The 27,891-nt window shown below is 43.2% G+C and overlaps 1 protein-coding gene across 4 annotated transcripts in view; it reads left to right on the forward strand.

The window, feature by feature from the left end:
* The window catches only part of LOC133631567 (rap guanine nucleotide exchange factor 4-like), a 115,579-nt gene that overhangs the window by 19,965 nt on the left and 67,723 nt on the right, over positions 1–27,891 (forward strand). For all 4 annotated transcript variants that reach the window (XR_009821488.1, XM_062023904.1, XM_062023901.1 and 1 more), the window contains exons 2-5: positions 10,675–11,037; positions 17,777–17,919; positions 23,990–24,078; positions 27,480–27,626. Coding sequence is in view for 3 of the 4 variants with exons in the window: in XM_062023904.1 (XP_061879888.1) it covers positions 10,973–11,037; positions 17,777–17,919; positions 23,990–24,078; positions 27,480–27,626 (444 nt within the window). In the remaining variant the exon portion in view is untranslated. The remainder of the gene's footprint in view (positions 1–10,674; positions 11,038–17,776; positions 17,920–23,989; positions 24,079–27,479; positions 27,627–27,891) is intronic.

The following is a 27,891-nucleotide window of genomic DNA, read 5'->3' on the forward strand; positions in this document are numbered from 1 at the left end:
ATAATGTCAAAGTCAAAGTCAAAGTCAGCTTTATTGTCAAACAACTGTTTGTACAGGACATACAGGTGGACGAAATTACGTTCCTCTCACATCCACGGTGTCTATAAATATAAAGTGTAAAAGAAGAATAAAAAAGACAACAATTTAAACAGTCGCATGAGGGGGGGGAAAAATATACAGGGGAAGAAGATATTACCAGAATATCTATAATATCTATCTATTGTATATACAGTATTGCAACGTAAGTATTCAAGTATTCAGATGGGAGTGCAAAGTGCAATGTAAACAGTGTAAACAGTTAAAACAGTTAGCAGCATTTTGAGTCCGGAGTAAAGTGGCTAAGTGATAGATGGTGTGTGTGTGTGTGTGTGTGTGTGTGTGTGTGTGTGTGTGTGTGTGTGTGTGTGGGTGAGTGGGGGGGGGGGGGGGGGGTGGGGTGTAGTGTCTCAGTTCACAGTTCAGTTCAGATTGCAGGGCAGAGTGAGAAGGGGGGGGGGGGCCGGGAGAGAGTTCAGCTTCCTGACAGCCTGATGGATGAAGCTGTCTCTCAGCCTACAGCTTCGAGCTCGGAGGCTTCTCAGTCGTCTGCCGGATGGCAGCAGTCTGAAGAAGCCGTGTGAGGGGTGTGTGATGTCGCCTGCCACGCGGAGTGCTTTGCGTGACAGGCGTGTGTTGTAAATGTCCTGGAGGGAGGGGAGGGGGGCACCGACGATCTTCTCAGCTGCCCTAACTGTGCGCTGCAGCGTCCTGCGGCAGGACGCCGTGCAGCCTCCGTACCACACAGTTATGCAGCTGGTCAGGATGCTCTCGATGACGCCCCGGTAGAAGGAGTGCATGATGGAGGCTGAGGCTTTTGCTCTTCGCAGTTTGCGGAGGAAGTAGAGGCGCTGTTGAGCCCTCTTGGCCAGTGATGCAGTGTTGGTTTTCCAGGAGAGGTCATCTGTGATGTGCACACCCAGGAATTTGGTGCTGCTCACTCTCTCCACCACCGCACCGTTGATGGTCAGAGGAGGGTGCTGGGTGTGCGCTCTCCTGAAGTCCACAACAATCTCCTTTGTTTTCTCTACATTGAGAGAGAGATTGTTGTCACCGCACCATGTGGCCAGTTGGCTCACCTCGTCTCTGTAGCTGGTCTCATCGTTATTGTGGATGAGACCTACCACAGTTGTGTCGTCCGCAAACTTGACGAAGAGGTTGGTGCTGTGCTTCGGCGTGCAGTCGTGGGTCAGCAGGGTGAAGAGAAGGGGGCTCAGCACACATCCTTGAGGGGCCCCTGTGTTCATGATGATGGTGCTGGATGTGTACCTGCCGACCCGGACTGCCTGTGGTCTCCCAGTCAGGAAGTCCAGCAGCCAGTTGCACAGCGACGTGTTCAGCCCCAGCCGGTCCAGTTTGTGAATCAGCTGCTGTGGGATGATGGTGTTAAATGCTGAACTGAAGTCTATGAACAGCATCCTGGCGTAGGAGTCTTCAGTGTCCAGGTGGGTGAGAGCTGAGTGGAGGGCTGTGGAGATTGCATCATCGGTCGATCTGTTGGCCCGATATGCAAACTGGTAGGGGTCCAGGGTGGGGGGGAGGATGGACTTGATGTGCTGCAAGACTAGCCGTTCGAAGCACTTCGTGATGATGGGCGTCAGTGCAACGGGACGGTAATCGTTGTAGCTGGATGGGGAAGCCTTCTTGGGAACCGGGATGATGGTGGTGGCTTTGAGGCACGTGGGAACAGCAGCTTGGCTCAGGGAGGTGTTGAAGATGTCCGTGAAGACATCTGTGAGCTCCGCTGCACAGTCTCTCAACACACGACCAGGTATGTTGTCCGGGCCTCCAGCTTTGCGTGCGTTGACTCTGGAGAGGGAACGCCTCACGCTGGCCGAAGACAGGGACAGCACCTGGTCATCCGGAGGGGGTGGAGTCTTCCGTGCAGGCGTGCTGTTTTGTGCCTCAAAGCGTCCAAAGAACTCGTTCAGGCTGTTCAGCAGAGCGGTGTCACTGTCACAGGTCTGTGGTCGGGGTTTATAGTCCGTGATGGTCTGGATCCCCCGCCACAGGCTCCTGGTGTCTCTGCTGTCACTGAAGCGGTGGGCTATCCTGCTGCCGTACTGCCTCTTAGCATCTCTGATGCCACGGTTCAGGTTGGCCCTGGCTGTTCTCAGGCCAGCCTCATCTCCTGCTCTGAAGGCAGCGTTCCGGGCTCTCAGCAACCTATGGACTTCCCCCGTCAGCCATGGTTTCTGATTTTCCCGTACCGTGATGGTCCTGGTCTCTGTGACATCATCGATGCATTTAGTGATGTATGCAGTGACAGTCTCTGTATATTCCTGTATGTCGATGTGGTGGTTGTAGGTGGCTGCCTGCTTGAAAATGTCCCAGTCTGTGGTGTCAAAACAGTCCTGCAGAGCAGAGGAGGCATCCACTGGCCACACCCTCACTTGCTTCTGAACTGGTCTGGTGACTTTAGCCCTCGGCCTGTATGCTGGCATTAGCATGACAGTGAGGTGGTCAGAAGCACCCAGGTGGGGGAGGGGTGACGCCTTGTAAGCTCCTCTCTGAGTGGTGAAGACCATGTCCAGTGTGTTATTACCTCTTGTAGGAAAGTCAATGTGTTGATGTAGCTGTGGACACACTGACTTGAGGTTAGCCTGGTTGAAATCACCAGCCACGATGAGGAAGCCGTCTGGATGGGCTGTCTGGTGTTCGGTGATGGCACAGTTCAGTTCAGATAGTGCCCTGTCTCTGTCCTTGTTGTTAGAGCAGGGGGGAATATAAACAGCAGCTAGTAGAATGGCTGTAAACTCCCTCGGTAGGTGGAAAGGCCGACACTTTAAAAACATGAACTCCACCAGGGCTGAGCAGTGCTTCTGTGTAACAACAGTGTCCTTACACCATGCATCACTGATGTAAACACAGACCCCGCCACCGCGGGTCTTACCTCCTGCAGTGAGGGCCCTGTCTGCCCGATAGCATGTTAGCTGGTCGAGCTGGATGGCGGAGTCCGGGATGCCGTCGTGGAGCCACGTTTCAGTGAACACAAAAGCACAACACTCTCTCACCGTCTTCTGTGTGGATCGGATGAGCTGTATGTGGTCCCGTTTGTTGTCCAGGGAGCGTACGTTGGCTAGGAGGATGGATGGAATAGCCGGCTTGTTTGGGCTAGCCGCTAGCCTGGCTCGGATACCTCCGCGCTTGCCGCGCTTCCGCCTTCTCGCACACCGCTTGCGGCGCCTCCTCTGCGGGCACGGAGCAGCTGTGGGGGTCGGTGTTGTGGTGGGCCGCCGGAGTAATTGTTACAGGGTGATTGTATTGACATACTGCGCCACCCTGTGGCAGCCACGGTGACCTCACCTATAACATATCCCTGCGTCACGGGGGGTTTACCTCCGTTGTACTTCCTACATGCAGCCTGAATACACGGTACTGAGACACAGCAGGACTCTTGTCATCTTTATAATGCACCGCACCTGACAACATGGTGTCAGAAGTCCAAGCAGGACCCGATTATGCCCCACATTCTGTCCGTTGCTGAGACAGCGTGCGTTTATTTGTTTTGGTGAGTTTTAGCAGTTTCAGTTAGCCTGTTAGCTTTAGCACCGCATTGGTATAATGGCTTCCAACATCCCGCCTCCGGAGCCCATGAAGATGGCTGGGGACACTCACGGCAACTGGAAAAACTTCCGAGCAGAGTTTGAGGATTATCTGCTGGCGACCGGGCTCAACGAGAAGGAGAAGCCCGTCCAAGCAGCGGCGCTGAGACGGCTAATGGGGAACGACTGCCTCCATGTTTACAAATACAACCTGGGACTCACTGCCGACCAACAGAAAGATGCCGGTGCTATTCTGGAGGCACTGGAGGGATACTTTACCCCCGCGAAGAACGTCACATTTGAGAGGTACGTTTTTGGAAACTTAAAGCAAGAGGAAGGAGAACTCATAGATGCTTTTGTTACAAGGCTGAGAGAAAAGGCTGCCTCTTGTGAATACGGAGCTATAAAAGATGAACTCATAAAGGACAAGCTAGTCCTTGGCATTGCTGATGAGGGCGCCAGACGTCGGTTGCTAAGAGAAAATGATCTCAAATTGGATCAGGCAATCATGATCTGCCGTGCAGCCGAGGTCATGGACAATAAATTAAAGACTATGTCACTGGGCAACTCTGGGCCTGGAGAGAGCATCAATGCCACGCAGGGGGGACAAAGATATGGACGCAGGTCTGCCGGTAGGCCATCTGAGCCCTCCAACATCAGTTCACAGCTCCAGGGCATGAGAGACACAGTGGAATGCAAGTACTGTGGCACAAGGCACAAACGTGGGCGAGACCAGTGCCCTGCATTTGGTAAATCCTGCCGCTCTTGTGGCACTGCCAACCATTTTGCCAAAGTATGCATGAAGAGGGGTCAGCACGCACGCCAGTTGAACACTGTGGATGACCCGTCGACAGGGGAACAGGAGGACATTGATGGAGATGAGAGAGATGTGTACACAGCAGAGAGCGTGGGAGCTGTGAACACGCAAGGGAAGAAGTGGTTTGTCAATCTGCCACTGCAACAGGGGGTCCAGAGGTGCCAGCTCGACTCTGGAGCCACCTGCAATGTGATTAGCATGAAGGACAAGATGAGACTGGCGCCCAGAACGCCTCTTCAGAAGAGTCTCACCAGATTGAAGCTGTACAACAGTGAGTGGATGAACTCGCTGGGGTTGTACAGCACACAGTGTGTCATTAGGGGCAGAACACACAAGCTGGACTTTGAGGTTGTGCGTACAGGCCAGAGGCCCTTGCTTTCAGGGGAGACATGTGAGAGACTGGGTCTGATACGATTCACCATTCCTGAGGAGCTAAATAAAGTGGAACACTGCAGGATGGGAGACCTGACCAAAGAGCGTCTCATCAACACATACCACGACGTGTTCACCAGCCCAGTTGAGTCCCTGCCTGGTGATGTTCACTTTGAGCTGGACAGGAGCGTGGCGCCTGTGCAGTGTGCCCCCAGGAATGTTCCAGTGGCCCTCAAGGCAGCTGTTAAAGCACAGCTCGATCAATACGAAAAGGATGGACATTTAACCACAGTCACACAGCCCACAGACTGGATCAGCAATCTGGTCATAGTGAAAAAACCGGATAAATTGAGACTATGCATTGACCCAAAGCCACTCAACCGAGCCCTGAAACGGTCCCACTACCTCATGCCCACTTTAGATGACGTGTTGTACAAGCTGCCAAAGGCGCGTATATTCACGCTGGTGGATGCGCGTGATGCATTCCTGCAGTGCCGACTGGATGAGGAGAGTAGCCTGATGACAACGTTCTGGACACCATGGGGCAGAAAGCGGTGGCTGAAGCTCCCCTTTGGTGTGTCGGTGGCTCCGGAACTGTACCAGAGAAAGCAACATGAGCTCCTAGCTGGATTAACTGGGATTGAGCCCATAGCCGATGATGTCCTCATAGTTGGCTGCGGGGATACGGACGATGAAGCCAACCGCGACCATGACACAAACCTAATTTCCCTAATGGACAGATGCAGAGAAGTTAAGCTCAGGCTGAGCCTGAAAAAGTTGCAGTTCCGAGTGAAGGAGGTCCGTTTCCACGGCCACATACTGTCTGCCGAGGGCCTCAAGGCTGACCCTGACAAGGTCAGGGCGGTTCTGGACATGCCGAACCCCACAGACGCTAAAGGGGTCCAGCGGTGTGTTGGCTTTGTGAACTATCTTTCCAGATTTATGCCCCGCCTGTCAGAGGTATGTGAACCATTGAGGAGGCTGCTAGACAAAGACGTGACGTGGCACTGGCTGCCAAAACATGATGCTGCCATGAAGGAAATGAAGACACTGGTCACAGCAGTACCGGTCCTACGTTATTATGACGCCATCAAGCCAGTCACCATACAGAGCGACTCCAGTCAGACAGGCTTGGGCTGCTGTCTGCTACAGGAAGGGCAGCCTGTCACGTTTGCCTCCCGCGCCCTGACCCAGACGGAACAAAACTACGCACAGATAGAAAAGGAGTGCCTGAGCATCGTGTTCGCCTGTCAACGCTTCCACTACTACCTATATGGACGGGGTGATGTGACAGCAGAGACCGACCACCGCCCTTTAGTGTCCATCTTCAGTAAGCCCCTCCTCAGCGCGCCCAAGCGCCTACAGAGCATGCTCCTGACACTTCAGAATTACTGCCTTACGGTGGTGTACAAGCCAGGCCCTGAAATGTACATAAGTGACACGCTTAGTAGAGCCACCACCCCGCCACGGAAAACAGACACACTGTACCGACAGGAAATGGTCTGCAGCATGCAACAGGAGCAGTGTGACGCAGCGGCCATTCAGCAGGCAGACTACCTCAATGTCAGTAGCCAACGCTTGGCACAGATCCGAGCACACACAGAGGAGGATGTGTGTCTCCAAACGCTCAAGGCAGTCGTACTGCAGGGATGGCCAGAACACAAAGAGGAGGCTCCCGTACTCATCAGGGACTACTGGGCCATCAGAGATGAAATAAGCGCACAGGATGGCGTGCTTTTCAGGAGCCAGCGCGTCATCATTCCAAAAGCCATACGTCCGGAAATGCTGAGGAGGATCCACTACAATCATGTGGGTGGTGAAGCATGCTACAGACATGCCCGCGATACATTGTACTGGCCCGGCATGCAAGGGGAAGTCAAAGACTATGTACAGCAGTGCTCTGTGTGTAACGAGTATGCGCACGAACAACAAAAAGAGACCATGATGTCACACCCGCTCCCTACACGTCCATGGCAGCTGGTAAGCATGGACTTGTACAGCTACGCAGCACAGAACTTTTTGCTCGTGGTGGACCACTACTCTGACTTCTGGGAGATCGACCTGCTCCCTGACTTGTCGGCCGACACCACAATCCGACGAATCAAGGCACAGTTTGCACGCTATGGCGTCCCGGACAGAGCCATTTCAGATGGGGGAAGCCAGTTTGCGTGTAGTGAATTCCGGGCATTTGCAAGGGAGTGGGGCTTCGAACATGTCATGTCCTCACCGCGGCACCCAAAAGCTAATGGCAAAGCAGAGTCAGCAGTAAAGATTGTGAAAGGCTTGTGCAAAAAGGCGGACCGTGCCAAAGAGGACCCCTGGAAGGCATTTCTGCATTGGCGAAACACGCCCACTGAGGGCTTAAATTGCAGCCCAGCACAGCGACTCATGTCACGAAGGCTGAGAACACTTCTTCCGGTGGCCGACCAGCTCCTTGCACCTCGGGTCATCGAAGGGGTTTCCGACAAGCTGAGGGGGAAGCATCAGGCGGCGAAGTTAGTGTATGACAAATCGGCGAGGGATCTGCCGGAGCTGAACGTCGGCCAGCCCGTCAGAATGAAGCCGCTCCCGGGAGACAGGATGGGCAGATGGAGGAGAGGGGTGTGCCTGCAGCAGTTGGGACTCCGGTCCTATCTGGTCGACGTGGAGGGGACCACATATCGACGCAACAGAATTGATCTTCGACCGGCCGAGGCAGCCCCTGCCCAACCGCTGGCTCGACCAGAATTGACCCCAGAACAGCCTGCGAGTGGAGGTGGCAACAGAGACAGTGTTGGCGGTGCTGGGGGGTCTCCAAGGTCTTCACCGGCCCCAAGGTCACCGCCGTCTTCTCCGCAGGCCAGAGACACACCGCGCCGTGTGCTACAGGGCCGGACTTTCTCCCGGAGTGGGAGGCTGATTAAGCCTCCTGACAGACTTGACCTCTAGGTCACACATGGACTGTGCCACGCACACACGCACACACACACATACACACAGACACATGCACACACACACACACACACACACATACACTCACACACACACACCAACACACTGACGTACACTCAGATAAAACATGCATGGACTGTTTGCACTTTCAAACACACATGGGCTGTGAATTTTGTTGAACAAAAAAAAAAAAAAAAAAAAAGGAAGTGAGTGTTGTAACAATCCAAAAAAAAAAGTGATGTTCTGATTGATGGTGATTTGATGACAGGTGTGTTCTTATCCTGCTACTATGTAGTGTTACGTTCTATTGCTATATATTTGATATCTGATATTGGATGTTGAACCAGGTATTGCTATCTGAGGTTGAATCTGGTGTTACTAGTATGTTGAGGGTCTACAGTTGAGTTACAGGCAGCATTGTTCCAGTGTGGATACTTTACTAAAGGAAGGGAGATGTTACAGGGTGATTGTATTGACATACTGCGCCACCCTGTGGCAGCCACGGTGACCTCACCTATAACATATCCCTGCGTCACGGGGGGTTTACCTCCGTTGTACTTCCTACATGCAGCCTGAATACACGGTACTGAGACACAGCAGGACTCTTGTCATCTTTATAATGCACCGCACCTGACAACAGTAATCCGAGGCTTCGTAGCACCTCGACGTCCGCCGGGTTTAAGTCCTTAACTCCGGTGCTGCCTATGGCGAGCAGTCCCTCACGGCTGTATGTTTGCCGTGGGGCAGATAAACGCGACGAACACTTACACACACGAGACGAAAAAACACACGTAAAACAAGAAAACACCGCATTATCAGGAGAGAGAGTGGTCGCTGCATGTACACGCGCCGCCATCTTTTTTTAATACCCACATACCCTTCCATGTTTCCTGATACTGCACACATAATACACACATACCCTACCATGTTTCCTGATACTGCACACATAATACCCACATACCCTTCCATGTTTCCTGATACTGCACACATAATACCCACATACCCTACCATGTTTCCTGATACTGCACACATAATACCCACATACCCTTCCATGTTTCCTGATACTGCACACATAATACGCACATACCCTACCATGTTTCCTGATACTGCACACATAATACCCACATACCCTTCCATGTTTCCTGATACTGCACACATAATACGCACATACCCTACCATGTTTCCTGATACTGCACACATAATACCAACATACCCTCCCATGTTTCCTGATACTGCACACATAATACCAACATACCCTCCCATGTTTCCTGATACTGCACACATAATACGCACATACCCTACCATGTTTCCTGATACGGCACACATAATACCAACATACCCTTCCATGTTTCCTGATACTGCACACATAATACGCACATACCCTACCATGTTTCCTGATACTGCACACATAATACCAACATACCCTCCCATGTTTCCTGATACTGCACACATAATACCAACATACCCTCCCATGTTTCCTGATACTGCACACATAATACGCACATACTCTACCATGTTTCCTGATACTGCACACATAATACCCACATACCCTTCCATGTTTCCTGATACTGCACACATAATACCCACATACCCTACCATGTTTCCTGATACTGCACACATAATACCCACATACCCTACCATGTTTCCTGATACTGCACACATAATACCCACATACCCTTCCATGTTTCCTGATACTGCACACATAATACGCACATACCCTACCATGTTTCCTGATACTGCACACATAATACCCACATACCCTTCCATGTTTCCTGATACTGCACACATAATACGCACATACCCTACCATGTTTCCTGATACTGCACACATAATACCCACATACCCTTCCATGTTTCCTGATACTGCACACATAATACCAACATACCCTCCCATGTTTCCTGATACTGCACACATAATACCAACATACCCTCCCATGTTTCCTGATACTGCACACATAATACCAACATACCCTTCCATGTTTCCTGATACTGCACACATAATACCCACATACCCTCCCATGTTTCCTGATACTGCACACATAATACCAACATACCCTTCCATGTTTCCTGATACTGCACACATAATACGCACATACCCTACCATGTTTCCTGATACTGCACACATAATACCCACATACCCTTCCATGTTTCCTGATACTGCACACATAATACGCACATACCCTCCCCTGTTTCCTGATACTGCACACATAATACCCACATACCCTTCCATGTTTCCTGATACTGCACACATAATACGCACATACCCTCCCATGTTTCCTGATACTGCACACATAATACCAACATACCCTCCCATGTTTCCTGATACTGCACACATAATACCAACATACCCTCCCATGTTTCCTGATACTGCACACATAATACCAACATACCCTCCCATGTTTCCTGATACTGCACACATAATACCAACATACCCTCCCATGTTTCCTGATACTGCACACATAATACCAACATACCCTCCCATGTTTCCTGATACTGCACACATAATACCAACATACCCTCCCATGTTTCCTGATACTGCACACATAATACCCACATACCCTTCCATGTTTCCTGATACTGCACACATAATACCAACATACCCTCCCATGTTTCCTGATACTGCACACATAATACCAACATACCCTTCCATGTTTCCTGATACTGCACACATAATACCCACATACCCTCCCATGTTTCCTGATACTGCACACATAATACCAACATACCCTCCCATGTTTACTGATACTGCACACATAATACCAACATACCCTTCCATGTTTCCTGATACTGCACACATAATACCCACATACACTTCCATGTTTCCTGATACTGCACACATAATACCCACATACCCTTCCATGTTTCCTGATACTGCACACATATTACCCACATACCCTCCCATGTTTCCTGATGCTGCACACATAATAAGCTGCTGTTTGCATTGTTCGTTCTAAAGCATGTTTTTGTGTTGCAGCGTTGGAGTCCTACCAGCAGCTGAAGTCATGTGCATGAAGAGGAAGGCAGCAGCAGTGTGCAGCTGTGTGTGTGTGTGTGTGTGTGTGTGTGTGTGTGTGTGTGTGTGTGTGTGTGTGTGTGTGTGTGTGTGTGTGTGTGTGTGTGTGTGTGTGTGTGTGTGTGTGTTAGAGTGAGGCGGCTCCACGCCAGCAGAGGGAGGGGAGGGGAGTGCAGGGGAGGGGCCGTGTAGCCGGAGCTGGGCATACATTCACCGGGAAGCATCGTAGCCACGAGCCAGCTTCCACCGGGACAGCGAGATGGTCGCGATGCAGGCGTCCCCTAATGTGTGTCCTTCGGAGTGGATCTGCTGTCTGGACAAGAGGTGGGTGAAACTCGGGTGGTAGGGTTCCTGCCACCACTCCCTCCTCCTCCACCCCCCCGGGCCTGATTCATTCAACCGCGTCAGCGTGATTGATCACAACCGGCGATGTCTGCATGTGCAGTGTGAGGGTGCGATGCAAGGCAGTGTTTAAATGCTGCTTAGCCTGCATGTTGCACGTCTGCAGGGATGGTCAAGGCGGATTTCTATTCCACATGTTGGGTTATTCCATACAGAGGTGGCGCTGTGTTGGTGCTCACTGCACTGCACACCTTGGATGATGCACATGTTGTACCGTTTCTGTGTCTGTGGAATCATCTTTTAAACACTCCTTGTTAGGGCTTCTTTAATATTGTTTATTATTCAATCATGCCATAATGCTCTTTAATCATTCTATAGTTGCAATTAAGGTGGAGGGAAAACAACTTAGCTGCTGCTGTGCCCTAATCCCTGGAGTGCATATATATATATATATATATATATATATATATATATATATATATATATATATATATATATATATATATATATGAAACAATGAGAGGCATGCACCCTACAGCTGCACACCCACACATTCAGCACACACCCCACGATGACACATCCTCACGTTACCATTAGCAACGTGAGCCATGGTCACCTGTGTGGAAGATGTAGCATTCACTGAGAAGGGTGGTTGACTCCGTTAGTGTCATAATGTCTGTGCGGACAAAATCGGGCATTCGCGCCGCTGCTTTGTTGCAGCAAAAACAAGACATTTCCCTGAAGAGAAGACAGCCCTGAATATCTTTCTGGTGGTGCATGAAGTAACAACTGCAATACAAACAAATATTCCTTAGCTGCCTGATAATGGTGTGATGGCGCTTCTTCAGTCATCTGAAACTTGGTGTCACAACTCCGCCTGTGTGGTGTGCTAACTTGCCCTACTAGGCTGCATGTCACCATGTGTGAGTGACAGGGAGAAAAGCTCCGACTTAAGGAGCAGTCGTTTGGCGTCACTTGTTGGTTCGCATCTCTTATGTTTGCCTCAATACCATACTTAACAAGCAAACTAACATTTGTATTCAAACTGCACTCAGGGCCGCAACTAACGATTATTTTAATAGTCGACTAGTTGTCGGGGGCGAATTAGTCAACTAGTTAAAGCAGGGGTGTCAAACTCATTTTAGATGGGGGGCCACATGGAGAAAAATGTACTCCCAGGTGGGCCAGGCTGGTAAAATCACGGCACGATAACTTAAAAATAAAGACAACTTCAGATTGTTTTCTTTGTTTAAAAATAGAACAAGCACATTCTGAAAATGTACAAATCATAATGTTGTTGGGGGTTTTTTACACTTACATGTTGCGGTTAATAGTATTCTATCTTTATACTTTCTGAATAAATCATGTGATAATGTTCATCAGTCAACTCATTGGTGTTTATTTTAAATCTATCAAGACAAAAAAATATCAAAATCAAATTACAGGACGTTATTTATGTAGTTTGCTCATTTTCCTCGACTGGTGTACCAATTATTTTGTTTGACATATGTAGCATAATCTACAAAGATACAAATAATTGCTATTGCGACATCCAGTGGACACATTTAGAACAGCAATTTCTTTCATTCAAAAATGTCGGTTCATTTTTAAACTTAGCAAACTCATCCCGCGGGCCGGATACTATCTGTTCGCGGGCCTGATCTGGCCCGCGGGCCGTACGTTTGACACCCCTGAGTTAAAGGATTACTGCTCATGATCTGCTGTACACGTTTTAGTTTGACATTGAGCCTCCCACTTGATTTGAAAACCTTTTACACTACATTCAACAGTGGACTTGCAATACTGAGAAACAAGTGTTTTGTACTTTATTCCACAAAGTATATAACCACAGTGAAAAATAAGTCCTTTAAACATGACGTTCAGTGAAAAATATTTGTATCCAGTACTGTTAGGGTTTTAGCTGGCTGCAATCGTTTACTTAATTGTAAAAACATTGCTGGCGGTCTGTCAATTAAAATGGTATTGAGTGACTAGCCGACAAGAACACATTTTTATGTATGAATTTTCCCCCCCCCCCCCATGATCCCAAAAGGGACAAGCGGTAGAAAATGGATGGATGGGACATTGTCGATGATGTCGAATAGTTGCATATATTGTACCCAAAGGCAGACTGCACTCAATCAAATAGTCCACAGTTCACCTCATTATTTCTGGTCATTTCACTAAAACATTTTAGTTTTAACATTAAGCATTTTCTCGATGAATTCTAGTTTTTTAAATTAAATTGTTGTTGCATGTTGAACCTCTTGCTTGATAAAATGCCAGAAAGGTGCACAACAATTGTGAGACTTGGCTCTTGAAAAGTATCCTGGAAAAAAAAGGAAAACATTAATAAAAAAAAGTTGGCCAACTCTTATAATGAATTGATAATTGGAAAAGATGTCAAACTGAGCATCACGGTGTTGAATAATGCGTCCTGGCAATAAGTGATGGGTGTCGGTGTGTGTTGTGAGATTAGATTTCATTGTGCGTCACTCGTGGTGCACTTCTTCATTTCATCACAGCACAACATTTGTGTTGATGTGTGCTGTGAAGAGTAATGGTGGCACAGGACAGAGTTTAAGATGGCACCATATATCTGTCCAAAGGCATTTACTACAGCTGAGTATGAAATACGAGATAGGATCTGATTAGTTTTGTGCCATCAAGCCTGAGGAGGGATACTTGTTGGTCCTGTCACCACCACCCTGCCCAACATGCTCATTGGGATTTCAACCATCCTTTCTGTAGATAATTAGAAGCATGACATTTGCTGTAATAGAAAGCACAACAAATACAATATTTATTGGTTTATGCAAATCAGCTGTCGCACGAGTAGCGTGAAAGTTGATGATAATATAGTACAACTGTGTTTATACACGTTAATATTCAGTGTCACCTACAGATTCACAGGTTTGTGATGATTGTTGTGTTCATAGTGTGAGTCTCTGCTCCTGTGTGTTTGTGTCACATTCTGCTTGGCTGCCACATAGGATGGAACCGTATAAATGGGATTGGTAAACCGTCATAACGAACACATTGACAGTGTCCACATAATATAGGATAGAACCGTATAAATGTGATTGATAAACCGTCATAACGAACACATTGACAGTGTCCACATAATATAGGATAGAACCGTATAAATGTGATTGATAAACCGTCATAACGGTCATATTGACAGTGTCCACATAATATAGGATGGAACCGTATAAATGGGATTGATAAACCGTCATAACGGTCATATTGACAGTGTCCACATAATACTGAGTTGGGTCTGAGTGCAGTCAAAGGTTGTTTGCCAATTGACCAAACTGTCTACAGCAGGGGTCACCAACGTGGTGCCCGCGGGCACCAGGTAGCCCGTAGGGACCAGAGAAGTAGCCCGCCGGCCTGTTCCAAAAATAGCTCAAATAGCAGCACTTACCAGTGAGCTGCCTCTATTTTTTTTATTTTATTTATTTACTAGCAAGCTGGTCTCGCTGTGCTCGACATTTTTAATTCTAAGAGAGACAAAACTCAAATAGAATTTGAAAATCCAAGAAAATATTTTAAAGACTTGGTCTTCACTTGTTTAAATAAATTCATTATTTTTTTTACTTTGCTTCTTATAACTTTCAGAAAGACAATTTTAGAGAAAAAATACAACCTTAAAAATGATTTTAGGATTTTTAAACACATATACCTTTTTACCTTTTAAATTCCTTCCTCTTATTTCCTGACAATTTAAATCAATGTTCAAGTAATTTTTTTTTTTTATTGTAAAGAATAATAAATACATTTTAATTAAATTCTTCATTTTAGCTTCTGTTTTTTCGACGAAGAATATTTGTGAAATATTTCTTCAAACTTATCATGATTAAAATGCAAAAAAAATATTCTGGCAAATCTAGAAAATCTGTAGAATCAAATTTAAATCTTATTTCAAAGTCTTGAATTTCTTTTAAAATTTTTGTTCTGGAAAATCTAGAAGAAATAATGATTTGTCTTTGTTAGAAATATAGCTTGGTCCAATTTGTTATATATTCTAACAAAGTGCAGATTGGATTTTAACCTATTTAAAACATGTCATCCAAATTCTAAAATTAATCTTAATCAGAAAAATGACTAATGATGTTCCATAAATTCTTTTTTTAATTTTTTCAAAAACATTCGAATTAGCTAGTTTTTCTCTTCTTTTTTTCGGTTGAATTTTGAATTTTAAAGAGTCGAAATTGAAGATAAACTATGTTTCAAAATTTAATTGTCATTTTTTTTCGTGTTTTCTCCTCTTTTAAACCGTCCAATTAAGTGTAAATATCATTAATTATTAATAATAACATAGAGTTAAAGGTAAATTGAACAAATTGGCTATTTCTGGCAATTAATTTAAGTGTGTATCAAACTGGTAGCCCTTCGCATTAATCAGTACCCAAGAAGTAGCTCTTGGTTTCAAAAAGGTTGGTGACCCCTGGTCTACAGTATGTTGCCACTTGCATCAGATGCCAACGTTTTGAAATGTTCTATTATCATTTCAATAATTAGACCTGGGTGACATGGTCTAAAAATAAAATATCTGATTTTTTTAACAAAAAATTAGATTCACGAATCGTATCCCTTACTTTTTAAAGAAACCATTTAATACAAATTATGATTTTTTGTTAATTTGGTCAAACAGCAGCAGATTGAAATGATACTACATATACACTGCATCTTACTCTTAGAAAAATTTTAATTTGAATAATGTTCTTCTTTTTATACCTAAATTAAATTGTACTTTTTAAAGAATCATTTTTAATGGCCTATATTATGAACTTCCTCTGGGTAGCAATATACATCTGTCTTGAATAAGATAATTCTGTTAAGAATAATGTAGTAGTATACTGTACATTGAATGCAAATAAATAATTTTGTAAAATATTGAGGAATATAGTTTCAGTAAGTGGATAAGCGCGGGCTTTTTCATTCATGCATCTTGGCAATGTGCAAAACAATTGTTCTACCCCCGTGCTTCTTTCTCATCATACATGGTACCATCAGACATGGTACCATCATACATGGTACCATCAGACATGTTACCATCATACATGGTACCATCAAACATGGTACCATCATACATGGTACCATGTTTGATGGTACCAGTTTGTTGTTACGCTCTTGTTCGCCTCGTTGCATTTCCCGCACTCTACTGAAGGCTTCAGTTTCAGATGCTGGAATAAGTTTGTTGTGCTGCTGTCTTTTTTGAAGCAAACTTTGCAGCGTGCAGTCATCTGTTCTTCAACAGTTGCCGCAAAACCAAACTACTGACACTACTAACACTTTTCTTTGGAACAAACGCCTCGCTCTCGTTGGCATTAGCCATGTTTTGCTAGGTGTGTGAATGTTTGCTAAGGAAATGGGGGGGCTGCGGAAGCTATTTTTTAAAATTGTTTGCAACACATAACTGTAATTTATCAATAAAATCGATGTATGTAGGCTTACAGCATATATGGCAATACAGATTTTCAGCCATATCGCCCATCCCTCATGCATTTGGCCCAATTCCCAGTTTGATTGTGGCCTCAGTCCAGCAAGGTGATGCATTTGTAAGTTTTATTCTCTGCAGTCATGACGACAATAGAAGGGGTTGTGGCGTTGATGGCCTGAGTTGAAGCGGCGAGTTCTCAGGTCACATCCGTCTCACACTGAAGAGCGCGGCAGATTGAATTGGACAGGCGCAAAGCTCAAAGACCAACAGAATTGTGAACTAAACAAATACCAACTGAAAAGTGATATTATTTTTTGACGGCATATTCTGACTGCTGATGGATAGGTGAGGGGTGATGCTGGTACGAGCCCTTGCACCTCGAGCAAGAGAGCGGTCTGTCTGCACCTGTCTCAAGCATTAACCCGGTCTACTGGGATGCATTTCTCCGTAGACTGAGGGCCACTTCACAGGCATCAGGAGGAGGATGCCGTGGTGAGTCACGGCCAAAAGAAAAAAGACCCCGGCTGTAATGGCCCTGAGCTCATGGCAGATGTTACAGGACAGTGTAGTGTTTATTTGTCCCTCCCTTGAGGATGCACAACAAACAACCCCAATGGGACAAAAGCGAGTTGTGTACAATCAGCTGTGCCTGAGAGCTTGCACAATAAAGGGAGGTTGGCTTTTAATGGATGTGGCAAAAGTGACTATGACGGAAAATGGACAGCTTGGGGGGGGGGTGTTTTCATCTTGCTTGTCTTGTAGTCAAAGAAGAGTGGCGATTTAGAGGTTTTAATGGAAGCGTGAATAGAGGAGAGGAGACTGGAAGCCTTCAGTGCACTGTGTATGAGCGCACACATGCACGGGTGAGTCACCAGGAAAAAAAAGAAGTGAATGAGTGACGCAGTGTGTGTGTGTGTGTGTGTGTGTTTTACTCTCAGTGTGCTGTTTCAACACCACATTGATGTGAGAGTGTCAACATTCTGTTCAACAAACTTCAGCATGTGCTCAGACTTAATAGCATTAGAAACAAATGAGATCTTACAGCAACACCCTGTGGGAGGTCTGAGACCAGACCAAGTGGCCGCAGTTCCCTGCTTGTAGCATTTAGACCTTAAAGTCGCACTAGATTGACTTCCAAGGCCATGTCACCGATGTTTGAGTTCTGTTTGTAAACCCTGCACAATTAGCAGATTTCATCACGACATGAGAGGTGTGTTTGAAGTCATATCCTCTGATGTGGGCTTTAACTCTTAATCACCGCTCTTTTCTGCTTAGGCCGTCGGAGCGCTCGGGAGAGGATGTGGATATTATTCTGACCAGATTGAGAGAGGTCAAAGCCTTCCACAAGTTTCCACCTCCCCTCTTGCTGCAGATTTGCACATGTGCCTTCTATGAATGTCTGGAGAAAGGCATCACATGTATGTACACACACTGCACACACTCCATGTTTTATCGAGGGCAGTAAATCATGATATACTATGTCATAAATGTGAGTACACTATGTCATAAATGTGAGTACACTATGTCATAAATGTGAGTACACTATGTCATAAATGTGAGTACCAGCAAACATATCTTCTCTAGGGACTGCTTCACTTGAGATGACTGAATTGTCGCAGTTTGTGGTGCAACTACAGTACATCTGTGATATCCTCCTGAGAGATTTGTTTTATCAAAGTTACACATTTCAGAAAAAATAGCCCTGTTATCCACCAATGTCCACTATGGATGCCCGGTGGGATGCATTGCAGGTCTCTACAACCTTGTCTAGTTTGACTCTAAAAAAGCATTTTGCAATTACCGCTTCTTCCCTCAAGAGGCAGCAGTCTATAAAACGGTTTATGAAATGGACATGTGAGCTCGGGATGTTCCGATCACGGCTATATGCGGCTGATTCTGATACACATCGTCCATGGGTGAGATCAACCCATACCAATACCGATCACATGTATTAACTACATTTTTTAAATTATTTATGATGATTGCTATTGACAGTTTAATTCAACACAATATTCAAACCAGAACCTTATTCTCTTTTATTATATACAATTGTATTTTGAGCAATATTTGAGCAAAACAAAGTCAATAGTAATAATGATGACTGTGGTAAACCTCTAGACAATTAGTGCTACTGTTTTAAATTAAATGTATTTAAAAAAAAATGTGATTGATAGCCGCACTTTGATAAACTCAGAGACGAACTGGCGCTAGCTTGCTAGTTTACATGCTAACATGAAGAGACATTAACGTACAAACCCTGTTTCCATATGAGTTGGGAAATTGTGTTAGATGTAAATATAAACGGAATACAATGATTTGCAAATCCTTTTCAACCCATATTCAATTGAATGCACTACAAAGACAACATATTTGATGTTCAAACTCATAAACTTTATTTATTTTTTGCAAATAATAATTAACGTAGAATTTCATGGCTGCAACACGTGCCAAAGTAGTTGGGAAAGGGCATGTTCACCACTGTGTTACATGGCCTTTCCTTTTAACAACACTCAGTAAAGGTTTGGGAACTGAGGAGACACATTTTTGAAGCTTCTCAGGTGGAATTCTTTCCCATTCTTGCTTGATGTACAGCTTAAGTTGTTCAACAGTCCGGGGGTCTCCCTTGTGCTATTTTAGGCTTCATAATGCGCCACACATTTTCAATGGGAGACAGGTCTGGACTACAGGCAGGCCAGTCTAGTACCCGCACTCTTTTACTATGAAGCCACGTTGATGTAACACGTGGCTTGGCATTGTCTTGCTGAAATAAGCAGGGGCGTCCATGGTAACGTTGCTTGGATGGCAACATATGTTGCTCCAAAACCTGTATGTACCTTTCAGCATTAATGGCGCCTTCACAGATGTGTAAGTTACCCATATCTTGGCCACTAATACACCCCCATACCATCACACATGCTGCCTTTTACACTTTGCGCCTATAACAATCCAGATGGTTCTTTTCTTCTTTGGTCCGGAGGACACGACGTCCACAGTTTCCAAAAACAATTTGAAATGTGGACTCGTCAGACCACAGGACACTTTTCCACTTTGTATCAGTCCATCTCAGATGAGCTCAGGCCCAGCGAAGCCGACTGCGTTTCTGGGTGTTGTTGATAAACGGTTTTCGCCTTGCATAGGAGAGTTTTAACTTGCACTTACAGATGTAGCGACCAACTGTAGTTACTGACAGTGGTTTCTGAAGTGTTCCTGAGCCCATGTGGTGATATCCTTTACACACTGATGTCGCTTGTTGATGCAGTACAGCCTGAGGGATGGAAGGTCACAGGCTTAGCTGCTTACGTGCAGTGATTTCTCCAGATTCTCTGAACCCTTTGATGATATTACGGAGCGTAGATGGTGAAATCCCTAAATTCCTTGCAATAGCTGCTTGAGAAAGGTTTTTCTTAAACTGTTCAACAATTTGCTCAGACATTTGTTGACAAAGTGGTGACCCTCGCCCCATCCTTGTTTGTGAATGACTGAGCATTTCATGGAATCTACTTTTATACCCAATCATGGCACCCACCTGTTCCCAATTTGCCTGTTCACCTGTGGGATGTTCCAAATAAGTGTTTGATGAGCATTCCTCAACTTTATCAGTATTTATTGCCACCTTTCCCAACTTCTTTGTCACGTGTTGCTGGCATCAAATTCTAAGTTAATTATTATTAGCAAAAAAAAAAAAAGTTTATGAGTTTGAACATCAAATATGTTGTCTTTGTAGCATATTCAACTGAATATGGGTTGAAAATGATTTGCAAATCATTGTATTCCGTTTATATTTACATCTAACACAATTTCCCAACTCATATGGAAACGGGGTTTGTATTTCCCAATCAGGAAACGACGTACTCCAATCTAAACTTATATAAACACATTTCTGTCTGGAAAAGTCAGCTATTTAATTGTGCACATTGACCGTACAAGCTGTGCGCTCGTCTATACTGGAGGAATATGACAGGAGGTGTTTGGACGGTGCATTCAAAGACTGCTGAACAGAGTAGGACGCTACATTGCACATGTGCACTAATGGAAGCTGTTTAATTGCACTGATCCTCCAGACTCAAACTACCTTTTCTCTGTTTACCTGTATACTGTTTTCTACTGTGTATTTATACTTTCACTTTGTGCTATTTATGTGTGCACCCACGCAGCTGCTCTCCAAATCTCATTATACTGTGCATAATGACAATAAAGGCTTTCTATTCTATTCTATTCTACAACGTACAGCAAAACACTTATCAGGGGAGCATTAGAAAGACAAAATATGCCAAAAAGTGGGCTTTCTAAAAGTGTGTCTATTTATTTGAGTTATTTAAAAATTGTAAAGATTTCAGTGTCTGTATAAGTACTTTTAGCACACATTTTACATTACCGAAATAATAATGATAACCATGATCTTTTTGCTCACAATAACAATGATGACATTTTCATATCGTTACATCCCGAGTCAATAGTACACAATAATTATACAAAAGCATAAACTACTATCTGCTACTCATTGAGACCCTTTGGTTTTTGCCCTCCAAGTCAGCCTGAGTTATTCCCCGAGTTTGTAAACATTAAGAAAAAAATAAAAAGATTTTGAGATAACAATATCGATCTGATCCCCGTAGTATCAATCATATACTGATATTCCCCTAATATCAGCACCACCAATTTATGGATGGATTTTTTTCAATGCATTCTAAATATATAAATAAAAGTCTGCTTACAGCAGAGCCAATGGGAGGTCCTCTATTTCACCCATAAAATCCAATAAATAACCATTTAAAAAGCGCCAACAATACTCCATTTACATCTTTGTGACTTGAATATTAACAAGAATTAGTGATATTGTTATTATAAATATTAACAAGTATTAGTGATATTGTTATTATAAATATTGACAAGTTTTAGTGATATTGTTATTATAAATATTAACAAGTATTAGTGATATTGTTATTAAAAATATTAATAAGTATTAGTGATATTGTTATTATAAATATTAACAAGTATTAGTCATATTGTTATTATAAATATGAACAAGAGTTAGATATTGTTATTATAGATATTAACAAGTATTAGTCATATTGTTATTATAAATATGAACAAGAGTTAGTGATATTGTTATTATAAGAGCTAACGCAGACAAACTATTTATAGTGGTGACATGATCACTACCATTTGTCCCTATGTTTACATCATGGAGTGGTCTGCTGCTTCCTTGCTTCCCTGCTCCCTGTAAGTTTATTCTAGATCATAAATCATGCCTCTCACCTGGAAAGTATATGGCTGAGGACGTGGTCCGACAAGTTGGTACAATTTGACAGCCGTTTAGGACCCGATACGACACGAAAAGACGCTACGAACCTACCACATAATGAAGGACATACACTATACGATTTCCTATTTAGCAGCTCATTTTTATTTGACACTTATTGAAATATCTTGTGTGACATCATGCACAAAAGTGCACTTTATTTGTTTTTAACTATTGTAGTGGCATTCTGTACAAAAAGTGCACTTTAATTTAGTGTTGTTCATCTTAGTGACATCATGCACAAAAGTGCACTAATAGCTTGTTTTAAAATGTCTCTGACAATCTTGCACTTTCTGTTTGGAAATGACATGAATGTTTGTGCCACTGCTTAATAACTGTTTAATAAATACACTTTTAGTTGTGATTTCCCTCTCTGCATGAAAGTTTAAAAGTAGCATATATTAATGCAATATGAAGAAGAATGTTTGAATGTAGACACATAGAATCATCATACTGCTGTGATTATATGCATCAAGTGTTCATTCAAGGCTAAGGCAAAATATCCACATATATATCCTGTATCGTGACATGGCCTAAAAATATCCACATATTAATTTGTATTTATTTATTTATTGTTATTATTATTATTTTTTGTTGTTGTCCTGTCCAGCTTCTCAGGCAAATCATATAGTTGATGTAGATGCCCCATATCGGCTGTTCAGATTTACTTTACAAAAGAGAAGTGTGGGATACTTCTCTTGTTGCCTTATTTGTATTTGACTTTATTAAATGTATTTATATTAGAGATGTCTCGGCTGATATTATCGGCCGATATATGCGTTAAAATGTAATATCGGAAATTATCGGTATCGTTTTTTTTAATTATCGGTATCGTTTTTTTTTTTTTTTTTTTTATTAAATCAACATGAAAAACACAAGATACACTTACAATTAGTGCACCAACCCAAAAAACCTCCCTCCCCCATTTACACTCATTCACACAAGAGGGTTGTTTCTTTCTGTTATTAATATTCTGGTTCCTACATTATATATCAATATATATCAATACAGTCTGCAAGGGATACAGTCCGTAAGCACACATAATTGTGCGTGCTGCTGGTCCACTAATAGTACTAACCTTTAACAGTTAATTTTACTAATTTTCATTCATTACTAGTTTCTATGTAACTGTTTTTATATTGTTGTACTTTCTTTTTTATTCAAGAAAATGTTTTTAATTTATTTATCTTATTTTACTAATTTTTTAAAAAAGTACCTTATCTTCACCATACCTGGTTGTCCAAATTAGGCATAATAATGTGTTAATTCCATGACTGCATATATCGGTTGATATCGGTATCGGTTGATATCGGTATCGGTAATTAAAGAGTTGGACAATATCGGATATCGGCAAAAAGCCATTATCTGACATCCCTAATTTATATTATCATTTAATGCAGCCGGGCCGGAGCAGGAGGGGATAGAAACAGAAAAAAAGGAAGACAGAGGGGGAAATTGTGGGGACAAGAGGGGGATTGGACAGAGAGACAAAAACAACAACAGCAAACACAACAACAACAACAATAGAGCAACATCAGCAAATACGATATCCAATAAAATCCACATATTAATAAAAGGCCATATCGCCCAGCCCTATGTCGTGATGTGTTTTTGAAATTAAAACACTGCGTATGCTTAAAATGATCAAACTACATAATATTAAATGTTATTATAAATGTCACTACATAACATATATACTTACAGCATGTATATAAAACCCTAAAGGAGGTGTTTATTTAAAGGCTCTATAGGCAGAATTGAACGGCTCCATTGTAAACAGACTTCTGATCACATTTATTTCATATTTACAATACATTAAAAATAAATTTAAAAAATCACATCCACTGTCTTGTCTCTCATAATGATTGTCAACGATTCCCCAAAAAGTGCAGTTCCCCTTTAAGATACTAAGGAATGCAGTTTAATTGCCATAAAGGAGGTGATTGTGATTAGTTAAGTGGAGCGGCTCCACACTGTGTATGGAGCCACACAATTAGCTGCGAGCTGCTTGTCAGCCATAGAGGATCTGTGTTTGTGATTGGCATTAAAAAGCTTTAATTGGCAACGCCCGATCACATGTTTTATGGGGAAAATCGGTGGCCGATCCATCAGCGCATCCCTAATGTGAACAACCTCCATCATTAGTTCCTGCTCAGTTGAAGGTGTTTTCTAACATGTGCTTCCAGTGTTTCGACAGGGAGACATCGGCACCAGCTGGTATGCTGTTCTGTCTGGCTCTCTTGATGTCAAAGTGTCTGAAACTGCCAACCACCAGGTGAATATCTCCTAGTCCAGACCACACACACACACACACACACACACACACACACACACACACACACACACACACACACACACACACACACACACACACACACACACACACACACACACACACACACACACACCCTAAAGCCATCACTAATGACTTTTGTGGCCACTGATGCTGCTCTTCTGCATGAGCTGATGTTTCTATGTTTCAGCATGCAGGAGCGTGCAAATGAGGCCAGGTTGTACTCCGAGTATTTGGAGAGGAGTGGACATAGGAGAGGAGAGGACATAGGAGATTTGTTCCACTAAAAAGGGCTAAGATAGAAAGGCCATCCATTTTGAATTGTCATTTTGCGCTTCTGTGTCAATATTTGAAAGGACAACTTTCTATAGGATTTAGAATATTTTTAGAATACAAAGTGAAGCCTCCATCTTTTTCCAATTAGAGATATTAACAGAGAAATGTGATGAATTTACATAAATGACCATTTATTAATCTGAGGCACTTTTTGGATGAAAACACCATTGAGGCAGTGGTGTGTCGTCAGGACCAGCAAGACCTTCTCTGCTGGCCTAACATAACCACAAATCATCATCATAATTAAAGATAAAAGTAATTTTGTATTTACCTTCCTTAAATATGTAAAAGTATTCATATAGGGGCGGTATAGCTCGGTTGGTAGAGCGGCCGTGCCAGCAACTTGAGGGTTGCAGGTTCGATCCCCGCTTCCGCCATCCTAGTCACTGCCGTTGTGTCCTTGGGCAAGACACTTTACCCACCTGCTCCCAGTGCCACCCACACTGGTTTAAATGTAACTTAGATATTGGGTTTCGCAATGTAAAGCGCTTTGAGTCACTTGAGAAAAAGCGCTATATAAATGTAATTCACTTCACTTCACTTCATATTCTCTTCATGTCATATTATGCTCCTTCCAGTGCTGTTGTTTTTACTTTATAGAGTTTTTATCCAATCAGAATTCAGCTAGTTTATGTTGCCATGCTGTACCAAATCTGCCCGAAGCCTTCAGAATCAACAATGTCCGTGCACTGTAAGTGAACGGGTTGATAGACAGTTGGCATAGCCAATCAGATCACGCGTTGTTGTCAGTACCTAAGGCAGATATAGATAGTGATGTTATGAGCCAGGTAACATAAGAACTCAATTTAGATTGTTGAATGTAGACATGCTGGCAGCGGGATGTTATTGATGAGCACACTGTGGAGTAAACTTGAAGAAGTCAGCCAACACGCCTGGTCTGCATCTTTTATGATTAGACAAGACGACAAGACATATATTTGCAAGGCCATTTTCAAGAAGGATATTTAAAGAGAAACTACATCTTGTGAGACCACGTCGGCCAACCCCGGAAGCTAGCACAGTAGGCCATAAGGTGAACCAGGAAAAAGTGGCCAGAAAGTGATTTTCGTTCCCACGTCTGGGCACTACTCTTTTTTTTTGCATTTTTGCATGGACAATGCCATTGTGGACATTAGGTTAAAAGTTCTCCGCAAAATATCCTGCCTTTTTCTTTTTAGAGCCATAAATGTATAAAAATAGGAATTACAAAAAAACGAAAATCTTATGCAGCTGGTTTTTCTTGTAAATGTATTTACATTCATTCTGGAAACAGAATCCCTCTCACAAATTGACATGAATACATATACCTCACATTTGAGACAAGTGTTTTAGCATTGGTATACTTTAATTTGAATTCAAACCATGAAACATACAAAAAAAAAGAAAAAAAACGCTTCAAAATAAGTGAATAGCAACCTGTACAATTAGAATAGAAAGCACTTTATTGATTCCTGGGGGAAATTCAGCACCACAGTTCGCTCACAATAGACAACAATAATAATAAATAATATAATATATATAATATATTATATATATAATATATATATAATGTAAATATATTCTACATATACTACATATACTCTACATTTATATTCATACATACAATTGAACATACACATGGTACATTTTGCTAAACAATGATGTTTTATACATTAAATTTCAGTAGATACTGTGTTATAAGAGGAAGTAAAAAATAAAATAAAATAAAGAACACTTTGGACCAAAATGGCTGACATCAATGAAAATATTGAATAATGCCGAAAAATGGAAATACAACAAAAAGTGCATTACAGTTTAGAATGTGTACACAATATGGTACAAAACAATATTTACATGAACAAAACAATGTGTTGATGTCACAGCAGGTCTTGAGTATTTCTTTAAATCATTTTTTTTATTATTTTGTCTTAACTTTGCACATTGTTAAAGCCATATCTCAAGAATTCTTTGATAGATTTTCCTTAAATTTGGCACAAACTCAAACTATGATTATTATAATTTTTTTAAGGTCAAGTGCACTGTCACCTCACATTCTATTTTTAAAGTATTTAACTTACCGTAATTTCCGGACTATAAGCCGTTACTTTTTCCCCTCGTTCTGGTCCCTGCGGCTTATACAAGGGTGCGGCTTATTTACGGCCTGTTCTTCTCCGACACCGACGAAGAGGATTTCGGTGGTTTTAGTACGCAGGAGGAAGACGATGACACAACGATTAAAGACTGACTTTTCATATACCGGTAGGCTGGTTTTTTTTGATAACGTACAGGCGAGCACTTTGTATTACTTTGCACCGTTGTATTATTTGTACTCTGCACGAATGCTGTTCGCCATGTCAAAGATGTGAAAGTTTGATTGAATGATTGAAAGATTTATAGTTAATAAATGGGACGCTTTGCATTCCCAAACAGTCATCTCTGTCCCGACAATCCCCTCCGTGGTAGCAGGAACCCCTATATACTACGCTAATTACACATCAAAACCCTGCGGCTTATAGTCGGGTGCGGCTTATATATGGAGCAATCTGTATTTTCCCCTAAATTTAGCTGGTGCGGCTTATAGTCAGGTGCGGCTTATAGTCCGGAAATTACGGTAAGTAACTAAAAAAAAAAAGTAATAGTAAAATACTCTGAGGGATTTTTTACTTGTCGAAGAAATGTGAGTTCAGATATTTTATTTCTTTATTTTTCACGTTTAAAATGTTTTTTGCAATTTTAATTTTGACATTACCACATAAGATATGTTTTAATTGCTGATGCGGGTTTATCGATTTTTAAATGTGCCAGAAAATAACCCGTTTTGTACAATGCCCAGTAGTGCGTAAATGTGTTTGTGTATAGTATTTCTCCAGCAATGGTCATGTGGGGACATAAATGATGGTATTTTGAGAGGTCATCATTGAAGTCGGACATCACTGAAGGCCTAGGTGGGAAACGCACGGCCCGCCACTGCATTTAGGCATTGTGTTTTGTTTACTACAAGTAGAACCTGCAGATCCTTCACTTTTGTTCTTCAACGTGCTGCATGCTGTGTTGTCTTGTGCGTGTAGGATGCAGTCACCATCTGTACGCTGGGGATCGGGACGGCCTTTGGGGAGTCCATCTTGGACAACACGCCGCGTCACGCCACCATCGTCAGCAGAGAGACCAGTGAACTGCTCCGCATCGAACAGAGGGAGTTCAAGAGCCTGTGGGAGGTGAGGCGAGTGAAAGGAGTGTGTGATGTGAGCTGATATGTCCCGAAAATGCTTGACATGAGACGTTCAGACAAGCCTTTTTGGAAGATTTCCTTCACCAGAATATACAACTCCCGAAATAGCTACTTCTTGCATGTAGCAATTTCTTAGGATTGAAAGAAAATGTAACAAAAACAGCAACAATGAAACAAACAAAGTATTGATCCATGGCTTTATTCTTGCGTCACTGGGTTCTGTTGTGTTTGTAATCCTATAGCTGCCTCCT

The sequence above is a fragment of the Entelurus aequoreus genome, linkage group LG16, assembly GCF_033978785.1.
Source record: "Entelurus aequoreus isolate RoL-2023_Sb linkage group LG16, RoL_Eaeq_v1.1, whole genome shotgun sequence".
NCBI classification, from domain to species: domain Eukaryota; kingdom Metazoa; phylum Chordata; class Actinopteri; order Syngnathiformes; family Syngnathidae; genus Entelurus; species Entelurus aequoreus.